At 36.5% G+C, this 14,989-nt stretch overlaps 1 protein-coding gene across 3 annotated transcripts in view; it reads right to left on the reverse strand.

The window, feature by feature from the left end:
* The window catches only part of SYNE1 (spectrin repeat containing nuclear envelope protein 1), a 289,742-nt gene that overhangs the window by 128,139 nt on the left and 146,614 nt on the right, over positions 1-14,989 (reverse strand). For all 3 annotated transcript variants that reach the window (XM_041424009.1, XM_041424008.1, XM_041424007.1), the window contains exons 57-68: positions 13,743-13,925; positions 12,079-12,222; positions 11,593-11,748; positions 9,768-9,932; positions 8,485-8,657; positions 7,477-7,630; positions 7,198-7,341; positions 4,920-5,084; positions 3,299-3,616; positions 2,418-2,573; positions 1,503-1,673; positions 452-778 (exon numbers count right to left, since the gene is read on the reverse strand). In XM_041424009.1, the coding sequence (XP_041279943.1) occupies positions 452-778; positions 1,503-1,673; positions 2,418-2,573; positions 3,299-3,616; positions 4,920-5,084; positions 7,198-7,341; positions 7,477-7,630; positions 8,485-8,657; positions 9,768-9,932; positions 11,593-11,748; positions 12,079-12,222; positions 13,743-13,925 (2,256 nt within the window). The remainder of the gene's footprint in view (positions 1-451; positions 779-1,502; positions 1,674-2,417; positions 2,574-3,298; positions 3,617-4,919; positions 5,085-7,197; positions 7,342-7,476; positions 7,631-8,484; positions 8,658-9,767; positions 9,933-11,592; positions 11,749-12,078; positions 12,223-13,742; positions 13,926-14,989) is intronic.

A 14,989-nucleotide genomic window follows, 5' to 3' on the forward strand; every position in this document is an offset into this window, starting at 1 on the left:
AAATCCTAACAAAAATTTGGGAGGTTATAGCAGCTGACTGTCTGGGATATCAGTTGAGCTGGGACATCCAGCTTTAACCAGAAAGCTGATTAAGTCAATGTAAACAGTGACAATGTCTGAAGTTAAGAAAGACCAACTGATTTCTATATCCACTTCAACTGCAATCACTTCTGTTGAGACCAATGCAATTACTCATAAGTGTACCCATAAAAGAATTTTGCTCCATTACAGGAAATTTTCAGCTATGGAAGCCTTTTTAGGATGTTCACATTTTAAATCCAGGAGCTCAGTCTGGTTTGTAGAGGCATGTTTTCATTGATGCTGATTGGGATATCCAGATCAGAAACATCTCATGTACCTATTGAAGAAACCTGGATACCTGATCAGAGGATTTACTGAGAATCACTAGAATAAATCAATTCAGTAGTATTACGAGATAACCCCTTTTTACCTTGTATTTGGACAATTGTGCCTTCTTCTCATAGAGTTCACTCTTTGGCTCCACAGGAGCATGTAAGATGGCTTGGTATTCCATGACCCACTGAGTTTGGGCCTTATACTTGTCTGAGAACTCCTTTACCAGCTGAAGACACTTCTCTGAAGTCATGTGCTCTTTTCTGATGGAGCCAGCCAGCTCTTCAAGCTGTTCCACGTGATCTCCAATTTCTTTTCTTAACTGGTCAACTTCATTTTCTTCCATGTATTTTATAGCTCGTTCCCCCTTCTCGCGGGCTGATTTCAGTAAACTGTGGCCTATGTCCATATCACTCAATAGCACCTGTGAAGGAAACCTTGGTTAACAGAAAATGTATGAAAACTTGCCTTTTTTAAACTTTGCTACAGACACAGAAAGAATTGCTAGGGAAAATGAGTGGACTTTTCAGTACAAAATTGCCTGCAGTTAAGGTATATCAAGCTAGAAGGAAGCAGATAAAGCACATACTTCCGTCCTGCACTGGGCTTGTGAATTTAAACAGAGAAACTGAGGGCTCCCAGGAGAGGATCTCTGCTCCAAATTCTGGAACAGATGAAAGCTTTCCCTTAGCATATTACATTTAAGCTGCTTAAGCTGCAGGACATATGAGAAGCTCATCTACAACTTTCGGGATGAAACATGAGTGTTTCAATGAAGAGAAGCAGGGCATAGAAAATACACAGTGCACAAAAAAAGTATAGTTGCAGGAAATTGGGGATATAGGAATTTATTTTAATTTTAACCTAACATAAAACAGATACAAGCATGCCTTATGGAAGGATAGGACTAGTATTTAGGACTATATTTTTTAGGATTATTTGCTATATTATTTAGGACTACTTGTAACTTCAATAGCCAAATGATGATCTAATGAGATGTGATAACAGAAAGTATTGTACTGTGTGGTCTATCCCATTATCTTCTCTGAGAAGGTAAAGTCAGAATTTTGAGCAGCTGTTAAGATGTATGTTAAAATACAGCTTCCTGTTTTGAACAGAAACAAAAATTGCATATAAGAAAGATGTACCTCTAGTTTCTGCACTTTTTTCTCCATTACTGTTTTATCAACCACGTCAAACTTGGTGATCACATTTTTGAAGTTCTTGTTAGTAGCTCCATACCAATTTGTGTAAGCACTAAAAGACAGTTCTGACTCCTCCATACAGCGTATTTCTTCTTCCAGAAACTTTACTTGCTCCTTCAAACAAATATGGAGGTTAAGGTGTAGAAACAAGGAACACTCAGATGTTTATCACTGGTATTGGTTTAAGATAACAATATATTGCTATTTATTAATAAAATCTATTATACAAAGATAAAACATATAGGCTTTGAGTTATTTCATAAACAGCAGATAATTCTTACAGGGCTTTTGTCAGGGTGCACATATGTCAATCACCAATGTTAAAACTGAACTAATACTAAACACTCAAAATGTACTCACATTTTGAACTTTGAATAGCGACTTTCATTACAGTGCTATGAGGCAATTACTGCTTAAATTCACCTGAAGACTGCCCCTTATCAAATCAAAATTTCCACATACTAATGTGGATCAGTGGCAGCCTGAAAACATTTCTCTAGGGCTCAATTACCATTTAAGAGTACTTTATTCTGAATTTCTCCCCTGAAACTACCAAAAAAGATAGTGACGACATTCTGCGCCATTATCCTGATACAGTATATCAGAATATACTCTATATACATATATAATATATTCTATATATTTTATATATATATAAAAATATTCTGTTATACATTTAATCCAATGAAATATATGTGTATATGTATATGAATATATATGAATATATATGTGAATGTTATGCTATTGAGTCTACAGTAATGAATAGACTCTGATAAAGTCTAATTACAAAAGCCCATTTGTATTTGCTTCTTAACTGGCAATTTATGATGTCAAAATGAATTAGGTTTTATTACTTACCAAGACATGAAGAATAAGAGTTTGGTAGCGAGATGTAATCTGCGTAGCCTGACTTCCCATTCTGCTTGCAGTGAGATTTTCCTCTAGTATTTGCTGAGCCAATACCCCAACCTCCTCTACATCATCTTTGTAGACTGTAATGTCTTCATGCCACTTCTATGAGAAATAAATTATCAAACTTATATGACTGAGTCAAGCATCTTAAACTATCAGGAATTTAATTGTAACTAAGTCAGGAAACCATTGAAAAGAAAAACAAATACATGGTTGTAAACATTCAATTACTACTGGAAAATAAACCAGAATCTGATGAAAGTTATTGTAACAAATATGCTGTAAAGATTTTCATCCCATATGGACTGCATTTCATTACTACAGATATAATATTTTTTGTAACTTTTTCCCCCTTGAAAAATAATAGTAGAAATGCAATCTGGACCTCCTATAGATTTCACCTGAAGTTTTGAAGATGACTGTAAAGTATAACCTGGCTTCCTGTGTTTATTCAGAACCATGTCTTCTCGTTCCAGTGACTAAAGGAGAATTATTACATAACACAGTTGGTCACATTTTACTCTTGTTACCATATTAATTCTTTTCCATTCCACTGCCTATCTTTGTACAGTTACATCGCCACACACTACAGAGCATATGAATTGCAGATCTCCCTGCAAGATTTCAACAAGTTATAGCCATACCTCCACAAGTAAAATGGAAGGAACCTGGATCTAGAAGGTACAAAGTTCTCCTGGATCCTTAATTTTATTCAACAACTCAGATGAAATTGAAAAGCTTGCTCTCATTTTCACAGTGCATCAGGAATTGACATGGAAACCTCACATATTATTTTGTTTAAGGAATGCCTTAACTATATTCTTTACCTTCATTTGTTGAAGCTGCATTTCTTTTGTTGCTCTACCAGACCTCCTCCCCATCCTGATCGCAACTTTCTCCTCCAGGTTTGTTAACCAGTCATTAACCTTCTGAAATTTTTTCTCCATTAACCTCAGTTTGCTCACAGTGGCATTTAACTGGCTTCTTGCTTCAGAAAGCCTGTGCTGATAAACTTGCCAATCCTGCTGTAGGGATTCCAAGGCTCTGTCTTCTATCTGGGGAATACCCCAGGGAATCACCTCCTCTCTGGCATGGACAGCAGCATTCAATAATGCCTGTCCCTCTGCACAATGGACCTGCAGCTCCTGTAAAGGCAGAGTTAGTTACAAACCCTACATTGACAGCTTTCATTCACACATGGCAAAAACCCCCTTGGCTCCTCTGAAGACAGCTGGGCATTCTCTTTAGTTATCTATGGTTAAACATATATTAGAGAGAGTCTTTCCTCTAATAACACAGCATGCTCACTTTCAAAGCACACCAAGTATCACTATTACTGACAATTGAACTGCAGAAAATTATTGACAAAGCATGCATTAAATTCCTTCCTCTCCTGCCAAGTTCATCAGTTCTGAAACATTGGCTGCCTGAGCCAGCATGGGATGGATGGAATCCATTCACCACAGCATAAATTCAAAACTTTCCAGATGTCGCAAGCAGACTGTACGACTGATTCTAAAACTGAATTTCTTTAAAAACCAAGGCTTCAATCTTCTAACATAAACAAACCTATTTATTTTTGCATATGTTTGAGACAACACTCCAGACTAATTTTTGATACCCTCTTCTGGACATATATGGCATTTTCATGCTTAGTAGCACTTAATCAGAAAGTACAAAGTGATTCAATCTGATTAGAAAACATAACAAGGAAATTACCTTAACAAAACACAGTTGTGTTTCATCTCAGATCTCACTTGAGATACATATCCAGATTTTCAGAATGGGTTTTGTAGAGTAACTATAATGAGCAGAAATATATGCGGATTCCCTGATCACACAAAGACCCTCTCAGTATCCTGAATAAGGTAATAAACATTTCATATCTCAAGCGCAGACTTTGTGCTCCTTCAACAACAGGTATTAAAGCATTTTAAGTCAGCTTAAGATAATAACTGGGGAATTACTGAAGCACTATGGGTTCACTGTTCACTTTCACTGAGTGAGGCAGTGGAAGTCTTCCCACCTCACTATGGGAGACAGCCTTCAGGACTGGAACTGCCTGAAAGTAGGTGCACCTACCCAGTGAGCAATAAAAGATGGAACACCAATGAAAATACTATTCATATTTTAAGAAACACACAAGGAAATGACAGACCAACATCTAACACAAACTCAATACTTTCAAGAAAGGATTAGTATGCTTGGAGATTTCATTCAAGGCCTGACACTTTTTTCAATGAAATGAGCAACAATATTTTCACTACCTTTACTGGCGTTACTTTGGAGCAACAAAGTGTTCATATCTATATATGTATTGCAATTTTAAGTTGGCCTCAAGACAATTTTTGACTGACAATAAATATTATTCTGTTACTATACCGTCACAGGATTGATTTTTTTTTTTAAATTTCACTTTTTTTCCTGAGGGTGTCACACATCACATACCTGTAAATCTCGGAGTGTTGCCTCCTGTTCCTGGGCATCACCATCAAGATGTGATAAACAGTCAAGTTTTTCCTGCTCCTTCTCCAGCCATACTTCAAACGCTTTCAGATTTCTTTGGTACTCTTGGTGTAAGGTAAGCAGTCCTTCAGCTTTTATTACAGCCTCCTGCATGTGAAAATATTTAAAATATGTATACATATCTTAGAGTATTGTCAAACCAAGAGAACATAAACCCCAGCCATCCATCCAGGGAAAAGGCTTGTATCTGATGCTGAACTTTCCAAGAATTCAAGAGTACTTGAATTCTGAACATGACTTAATTCATTACAGGGAAAGAGGGAGACATATGGGGTGAAAAAACTTATTACAGAAGATAAGTTTGTAACTTCTGACATTTAGAATTTTGATCTGGGATTACTTTGAAATAACACCTTAGTGATTCATAACAAAAAATTTCCTTGATTTTGCTGAAGTGAGTAATAAGCATATTTTTAATAAGCATTTTTTTTTTTTTTTGACAAATGTAACTCAAATCTTCTGTTAGGAGTATCCAGTATCTTAGGTTTGAAGATATTTGCAGTCCCTACAGAGCACAGTAAGAAACAGACTACAAGTCTTCTGTGTATGTGGGTGAGCAAGTTAAAATAACGACAGCACTAAAATATTACCATACCTGGAGTACAGAAGGAAAGGTGTCATATATTGGCACAAGATTAGGCTTACTAAGTGCAAGAAAAATATACTACATGTAATTCACATCCTCTAAGAAATGATGGGCATGGGGAATCAAGTTCTGATAGAGACAAGCCAGGCTTCATTTGAGAGCAGCAGGTTCATAAAAAGACAAACACTTTAATAAACCTCTGAATTTACTGTCTACTTTACCTTTTATTTCTAATAGGTCTAGTGGGAGAAAGGAGGAAAACAGGAGTCTTATCACATCCTGTACAAGGCTTGTCCATGCCCAGAAATGGGAAGGGGAAAAGAGACACCAGTTTTTCCTGCCTCACAACAGGGGCTTAGGAAATTACAAGTCTTGATCTGCTCAGATGTGGGCCATAAATCCTTGGGGAATCTTATCAGGTTTCCAGTCTGGCCAGAGGATCAGTAAAATATTTGAACATTCCTTACTTTCCAGCTATTTAGTTTGTATTTTGAATTTCTTTCTCAGGGTTGATTGCACTATTGACACTTAACACTATCACCACAGCTGGGAACAGGGAAGCCCAGTCATCTGGGATATTAGGTGGAAGAGAAAGAAGGAATGCTTCTTGCTACATGGGGTAAGATATAAGAACTCTTGCCTCTATGAGCCACCATCCATTTCTTATTGTTCCCATGCTGTTACTCAAGCTGAGCAAGGCAGCTTGTATAGCTTTGTGCAGGACAAAAGGGTAGACTAGGGCATCCCCATGGGATAATAGCACTTCCCAGGACTCATGTACCTCTCTGGCAAATCTGAGCAATTTTATTCACTCAAGGTCAAAAGAAAGAGCATGGCATTTTTTGCCGTTGTGGAAGAGAGGTCCACAAAACACTGAATCACGTGTTTGAAAAACTGAATTTTGGCTGAATTTTGAATTTTGTCATTCTACATGACAAAGGCATCACTGAGACAATAAAATTAAATTTTACTACATTGCTATCCTGAAGCAAAGTTGGCTGTCTGAGCATGTGTCAGTCATTATTTAATTATCACAGAAGAACTTGGCTTAACTGGGGGTAATTGCCTAGCTTTATCCCTATCACCAGGTCTTTTATTATTTCTTTTTTCCTTATATCCTACCCTAAACCCCATCCTGATCTTAATCTATGTCCTAATCTTTTCCAGATATACAAAAACAATATTTATCAGGAAATGTAGTACTTACTACACTTGTGTCAGTTTACTTGCTAATAAGGTTCGTATTCATTAATAAAATCTCTGTAGCTGTCAACCATTTGTGAATCACACAACTGACTGATAAAATTTATTGCAACCATACACTTATGCAAATCATGAGTCTGAAGATTTTTTCAACATTTCAGTCACACTGGGTAAAATTATATCTGTGCTGAAGCCAATGAACCTTTTGACATGGAGTTCCATAGACTATTTTCCTGATTTTTAAAACCCTTCTGAAAGATCTGAAGCTCAGCACACAAAGACAGATTTGTCAATCACCTCGTAGGTTTCTGTTACAGTAAGTTGCAGCTGTAACTGTAAAATAAATTATCAATGAAAATATCTTTTCCTTGTTGCCAGCTAAACAAGTAGTGCTATGAAGAAAAACTCTACCTTTGTTCTTTCTTTGAGGAGCTTATACCTCTCCTGAAGGTCTTGCAGCTCAAGCTGAGCAATGTAGTGCTCAGCCATCCCCTTTCCTTTCACTTCAATAGTCTCCAACAGGCTGTTATGACTCAACACCTCTTCATTGAGTAGCTGCAAAACAGTAAGAGAACACATGAAGGGCACCATTAAAACAAGACTACAGATTAATCTTGCAGTTAGACAGCTTGGTTTATTGCCTCTAAGGTGTTATGTACTTGCTGATGGTTTTTGGTAAATCAAACACACCTTTGCTTTGCTGAGGGCAGCTGTTTTTTCTCTCAATTCAGCATATTGCCTTTCAGAAGCATTCATACTTGTTTCTACTTTGTCCATCCATCTGGAAAACTGATTAACATCTTCCTGGTAACTTGTCCATTTGGAGAGAGCTCCTTCAAGTTGACTGTAATTAAAAAACACATATTTTTTTGTGATAGTGATAATTCTCATGCTATTTGAGCAGTGAGATGTAGTCATACAGAGATATTCTAGAATATATTTATGAGAGAGATACATCACAAGATAAGCAATCTGTTAAAATCCTACAGGTTTTAACTAGCAACACTGTTTGACTAACAAAGAGAAATTAAGTTTTCCAAAACTGGAATATTAAGTAAATCTGTAATTTATGTAGCTGACATTTGTAACGTTCTAGATTTAGTAAATGAATTGCAACTGAAAGCATAAGATCCAGAATCAGAAATTTTCTACCCCTTTACCTACATTCAAAAGTTGCTGCATTTTAATGTTTAATTACCTTGTTTCTTTAGCTTGAAATATTTGCAACTATTGATGCTCCACCAAAGAAGTCTCCATTTTTTTTCTTTACATTTCTTTATTCTATCACTAGGAGCAACACTGTTGGACACTATAATTTACAGTATGTTCTTTGGAAAAGTAGCAAGTGGAAAAGCAGGCAGAATCTTGACAGAGCAAACATGAATGTCAATGAAAAAATCTCATTTCTGAGAAGGTTTCAAAGCATCAAGTGCAACACAAAGTAAAATATTCAAGATTATGAACATGGAATACAATTTTAAGAGTACATTGACATTAAGTGTTAATAAAGCTTAGATCTCTCACAATTTCCTCTCCTTCTTCTACTACAAATTAATATATCACAACTTCTAGACCCAAAGCATTTGGCATATGTAATCATTTTGCATTAATTTGACTCTTGAAGTAATAAAATTACTTTTCAAAAGCTTTGACAGTGCTTTGTACTAAGCATCATTCTGGACCTCACTCCCTTTTTACCTCTTGCACTGGATACAAGCAGACAGAAGAGAAGCCCAGCTGTCCTTCAGATTTTGAAGTTGGCCTTCAATGACTGGTACTCCCTCCAGAGAAGTATGTTGCAGAACAGATTCTCCTCTTGTCAGAACAATTTTCATTTGGACTTCTTTTTCTTGTTTCACTGCTAGCAGGCCCTAAGAAGTGAGTAGATATATTTTATTTTTATCATTACCTGGACATGAATATTCTAACTAGCTTTAATGGAACATGACCTGGTCATATTTAGCAGCTTGTAGTGAATTGGACAATGGACAGTGGCGTTCACAGCTAGGCTTCACAAACGAAAGTGACTTTCAATGGGCAGGTTCAGGCTATTAAAAAACCCCTTAATTAACAGGAAAATTTTCATGGAATCTGTGCATGTACTTAAAGTATATCAGAAAAGGTACTGTTCCGTGAAAAGGCTGACATTCCAAAGGAAACATCACTTAGATGGAAAACAGGAGGATTCATTCATGGAGACAACGAGATGTAATGACAAAGCTCTTCTACAGGGCTGAAATACAGTTCTACCACTCCAGGATATATTTGTAACATGAAGATATCAACAAATAACATCTGTCATCAACGTCAGCCTAGGCACTTCAGCTCCTGGAGCTCTGCAGTTGCAAACTCACAGTTTCTAACACTATGTAGTCTTGAAAAGCCTGAAAACATGAACCCAAAAGATTCAATGAACAAAAGCCAAAACACAATTTTAGTATTATGCTACAATCTTTTGCTTTTTGACCTAGCCTTATAATTTTGAAGATCAGAATCCAAAACATCAATAAAATGAAAATATTGTCTTCTAAATAGTGCTCTTTAACGTTATTGTGTTCTGTTATCAACAGATGCTATTTTCTTAACTGTTGTCACCATTTTAGAAGCAAACAGTTATAGGAAAAGATTTTCTGAATCAACTGTATCACCTGTAAGATCTAGGAATATACATTGAAATATACTAAACTAACAGAAGTGACTACCCTACTTCTTCCATTTAACGTTCATCAGCCACACATCTTTTGAGTACTTCAAGGACTTTCATATAGGCAGTTGTCCATGTCATTAAGGTCCTTATCAACTTCTTAGAGAAAAGTTCTAATAACAAGCTCTTTCTGCTACAAAAAGAGTTACTTTTGAGTAAACTGAAAATCAGCATCTGAACAACAGTTATTAGACTAATATGCAACAACTAAGTATCCTCTAGTTGTATTCTTCATATAGATCTAAAAAGAGCAGGTTTTGGACTCTTGTTTCCATACCTCTAGTTTTAACATCCGGCTGTCCAGAACACTCTTGTCTGCAGTAGGATGACAGTAGGAATCCAGCATGTGAACTGCATCGGCAACCCAGTCCTGGAGGTCCTTGATACTCTGTGAGAACTGCTGGTGCTCTGCTACAATCCTATCCATTCTGGAAACTTTCTCCTGCAATTCATACAGCAATTAGCACCAACAGCTATTTAAAGGATTGCCTATTCCCCATACCAACTCATGGACTTTAGAATGGGTCTCATAAATTATACAAAGAAGTTTGCTTCATACAGTGATAATTACAAGTACACTTAGGCATGGAATGGATTTTGCATTCACACACAAATGAATTGTCCAAACATAAAATACAAATGAAAATCTCACAAATGTAATTTTTTATTTTCTAAATCTAAGGCTGCAGTTTTCTGGTTTCACTTTTTCTTAAACATCTGGTAAATCATATCTAAGCTCCATGTCAGTGTTGCAATGGAAGCTAACTTGTGAAATTGGCCAGCGTAATTTAAGCCTGAGAAGCTACCCCACTGCAGCAATATTGTTTTGTTGGTATTTGGAAAAGACCTATTTTCCTCAATGACTCTCACTGGTAAAACCACTCTTCTGAAAAATCACTGACACTCATATAAATTAAAAACAAATGCTGAAGTTAAATTGCTAAAAGGTTTAATGTAAACAAGAATACAGGGCAGAGTGTGGTTTTTTCCACTGTGACAGAGAACTAAAGTCAAGCCAATGTAACATGCTTTGGAAATTACTGAGAGGGATCTTTCCTAAGATCCATGGCTATCCAAAAGGGTTCAGGGTTTCTCTAACAGGCTGGACCATAAGTATCCTGCACCACAGATGACTCCTGCTCATCCTGACCTCTCCTACAAGTTCTGCTCACATAAGCCTGTGTTAGTAACTCATTCGTTTTTCATTTTCTCATTTTGCAGACATGAAAATTTCTTATGGCCATGCATACAATCATTTTTTGTAAGTCAAAGATATGCTTTATAATTGTATCTTCTACAGAAAGAGTAGGAATTGCCAAAGTAGCAATCCCTTAAACACAAATACTTTCTGAATTGAATTTATTCCAAAACATATTTCCTATATCCTTAATCATTCTAGTTACTGTAGCAACGGTAAGCCTATATCAAGCCTTCTTCATGACATGGACTTTGAGAAGAATAACAGTCTTAATATGGAGGTTTTCTTATCTATCTCCACTAGAGAGATGGTAGAACTGTTAAGTGGTGAAGTGTGTGAAGCTCAAAAAAAGAGTTTTGTTAAACCCTCACTTCTTGGTCTGATGGTTTAAAACCTATGCCTCCCCTTGAACATTCAAAAGCAGCTAAAGAGGTAAATTTTTTTTAGAAGACCAACCTATTACTTTTAGGTGAAAATAGTTACAATGCCACTAATCATCATTATAGGATAAGACAAAATAATTTGTCTGCATCCTGTATTTTCTAGAAAAAACGCCACCTCTGCTAATTTTTGAAAAATACTTCTTTCAGATGCCACTTATCACAAAACTGTCTTCAGTGCTTGAAAGAATCAAAATCAAGTCTGATTATTGTATAATCAGGCGGGATTTACTTAATCAGTACACTTTTAAATAATGATAATAATAATAATTTAAAAAATCACAGTTACATTTTGTTGACAGTCCTTACTCTCCACTCCTATAAGTCAATGTGAAAGACAGAATAACTGAGACATATCACAGAGCAGGCAAGCAAGACAACTGCAGTGTTTCACATTTCAGTCTTTATTTTTCCCCACATACATCACAGGAGTTTCTTAGGAGCACATACATTGGATGCATTACCTTTGTCAGATTGCTTAGAGTAAGATACTGAGAAGACAACTGAGACACTCTGCGCATAAAGCTTTTGCTGACAGCTTGTTCTTCCCACAGCTGCTGAGCTTTCTCTTTTAGCCTGTTGAGCTGATGCTCGTGGCAGCTTATTTCCTCAAGGACAGACTGTAAAGCACAAGCACAGTAATAATAAGAGTGGGTGCAAGAAAGCAGGAGACAGAGAAGCATGAAGGTGCCATGAAAAGTAGAAGTGACATATGGCAAGCTTGCTGAGAAAGGCACACCATACGGTTACAGCAATGGAGCAGCATGTCATAAGAAATGTGGAGATGCAAAACTTGATGGAACAAGGATCATCAACAGCAAACCTCAAAAACAGTTCCCATCTTATTTAGAGGTCAGGATGCTAGAATGATTAAGCCTTTGTAAGTAACGAATGAGGCCTGAAGAATGGAACAGGAAGGTCTAGCTGTGTTAAGAGCCCTTATAAGTTACCTGCAGCTTTTGCTGTTCTCTCCTCTTGGAAGGAAGATCATGGAGCCGACTGCTACTTCCTTGCACTGTCTTCTCAGTTGTGGTCAGCCACTCCTGCAGAGGCTCAGCAGTTGCTTCAAAATCCTTCATCTGGATCTTTAAGCTCTAGGAAGGCATGCAAATTTCTGTGAATAGTCCCAGTGCACTAGACATAACTAATTCACAACACACAAATCAGGCACACAAAAAGATATGTAACTGTAGGCAAATTATACACAACTCTTCAAATAAATTATATCAGCTCTGCCTGTTCCTATCCCACAGACACCGAAAAAGTTTGATAGGGCACACTTTTAAAAAGGAAAATAGAAGCAACAATGTACTACACAGCTGAGGGGAGGCTGAAGCAAATTTCTTTTGATTGTAAAGCTTTACAGATGTTATGAGACTTGACTTAACCTAATCCTAATTCACGCAACTAAGGCAGTGTGAATAAAGGCTAATTTGGGATATGAGTTATCTAATATCTGACTTCAGTCGCTGACATTAAGCCCTCCTTAAATGGGCTGCCAATGTTTCTAGGTAATGTCTAAATTCCACCCAATCCTGGGGAACACTTCTGGTTGTATTCTTTTTATAGAGTAAAATTTTGGTCATAAGGAAGTGCATTAAATGCATACAAAGGCATTCCTTCTAGGCATGCATGCTTTTCTTGCAGGCTTATTCTGCATTATTTAATAAAAGAGCACCTAAAATAATTCATGTGGAATATAAACCTGAACAGCATAGCTCCTATGCCCTAGTTATTTTAATGTATTTTTCCCCCAGACATATTTAATTTTTTTTTCAGCTACACCCGTATCATTTACCTAAACATCTGAATGAAAAATTAAGCCTGTGAGACTAAAAAATGCTTGACACAAAAAGACTAACCTCTGGGAACATCCTCTTTCCATGGCAACCTTGAGATGAAGAAAGGTAAGTCCTTGCTAACGGAGAATTTTCTTTGAAATGCTTTCCTACATAATGCATTAAGTGTATTTAAACTTTTTCTCACTTGTCTAGGCAGCATTGGTTTGAAACAAGAATGCCGAGGAACTTTAATTCTCCTATTCTATGCAGGGAATTTCAGATGAGACATTTTGACCTTAAAACCTATGACCTTAAAAAGTTCATAATTTTAAGATATTCACCACCTATTGGCTGATTTTTGAGTTCTGAACAGAGAAATGCACTTGCATTTACTTAAAAAGTTGCTCAATTAAATAAGTACATTTCACCTATTTGCAATAAGAGAAACAACATTTACATCCTCTACTGGGACTATTCAATAAGCAGCTGTGTCAGAAACCTGTACTAAAACCATTTTTCAGAAAGAAAATATGTTTTAGAAACCCAGTACATTTGATGAGACTAATGAATTTCAGGAACTGCTGTCTTTGATTCTGAACAACACCGTTCTGCATGAAACACCACATTAAAGTGAAATCAGGTCATAAAGATAGCAGAAGTAAACAAAAGTAAAATGCAAGCAGAAGAATAACACTTCTTGAAAGCATCTATTTCTTAGTTCTGTCAAATAGTAAACACTCACAGACATATACAACATCTAAACTGTGCTGTTTGAAACAGAAGCAAAGAGGAAAGTTAGATCCAGTCTTTCCTCACTGTGACTGGTTCAATACCTCCAATGCAGATTTCTTCTCGTGGAGCGTGGTGATGAAATTTTTCCAGTCTTCTTTAGCAGCAGCAGATTTATCCTGGATAACTTTAGCCTTTTCCTTCGGTAAAACAGAGCACAGTAGTTCTCCTTTGGATGCCACCAGGTTTAGCTTTTGTTGCCCATTCTCACTTTCTGATAAGAACTCCTAAAAATAGTAACAAAAAAGCTAACTTGTGAACTTTGAGTCCCAATAAAGTCAAGCTGCTAGAAAATTTATCACTGATGAGAGTTTACTGTTTCTGCTTGTAAACATGCTGATGTATTTTCAGTAAATTCAATTCAATATTGTTTGAATTGATGGGAGTTACAGATAACAGCCACTTGATCCAGAAATGAAAGTGTCTGTATAATACATATATTAAGACTCTAGGATTACCTGTATTTTCTGAACTTCATGAGACAGTTACTACTGATTTAGTTGGGTAATATATTCCCTTAAATATCCCTAGTACAAAAAGTGATAAAAGTTTCATTTCAGGGAACCATTATCCTAACAGAGATAACACAGGGGCCCCCTCAGAGGCACACACTGGACCAAACCCCTGCCCACGGGCAAGCTCCAGCTCTGCTGGACTTGCCATGAGCATGTGGTGGTGTGGGCTGTTGCTCACAACCTGACCAATGTCCAACCTGTGTGATTTATGCCTCTGTATCCTTAATTTACCTTCCCTGTTTAGAAGTATTGGTCTTCACAGAAATCTTGCACAGTGCTGGTGTGTAAGAAGTGTGTGGAAAAATGCAGGTACAAAAATTATACAGAAATGTAAAAAAACAGACAGATTATTAAATTCCAATTTATTGGGATAATCTCTTTGCAACTTATTGAAAAACTTTGTAAGCATTAAGAACTCAAAGAAATTTAGTAGTCTTATATGGAAATATTTTAAGCTGCTATTATGGTGATTATGTAATACACATAATCATTAAGTTACACCCATGCTCAGGAGTAACAGGCTTGATACCAAAATTATTAGGTCAGGTTCTGATTCTGTGTTACACTAGAGGTCTTAGTGGAGAATGCAAAGGGTCTGTTAACTTTGAGATGCTTGGACTATAAATTATGGCTATATTAAAATAAAAGATATTGGTGATTTAACAATGTAAAATGTGCTAACAGAATGTTAACTTTCAAGAACAACAAAATTTTAGGTTTATACAGGTTAGCAAGACATCTTTAGAAGTCCTAAAGCAGTCCAAAAAAAGTTTATT

This window comes from Onychostruthus taczanowskii, unplaced genomic scaffold, assembly GCF_017590055.1.
Source record: "Onychostruthus taczanowskii isolate IOZ18803 unplaced genomic scaffold, ASM1759005v1 scaffold8, whole genome shotgun sequence".
Taxonomy (NCBI): Eukaryota; Metazoa; Chordata; class Aves; order Passeriformes; family Passeridae; genus Onychostruthus; species Onychostruthus taczanowskii.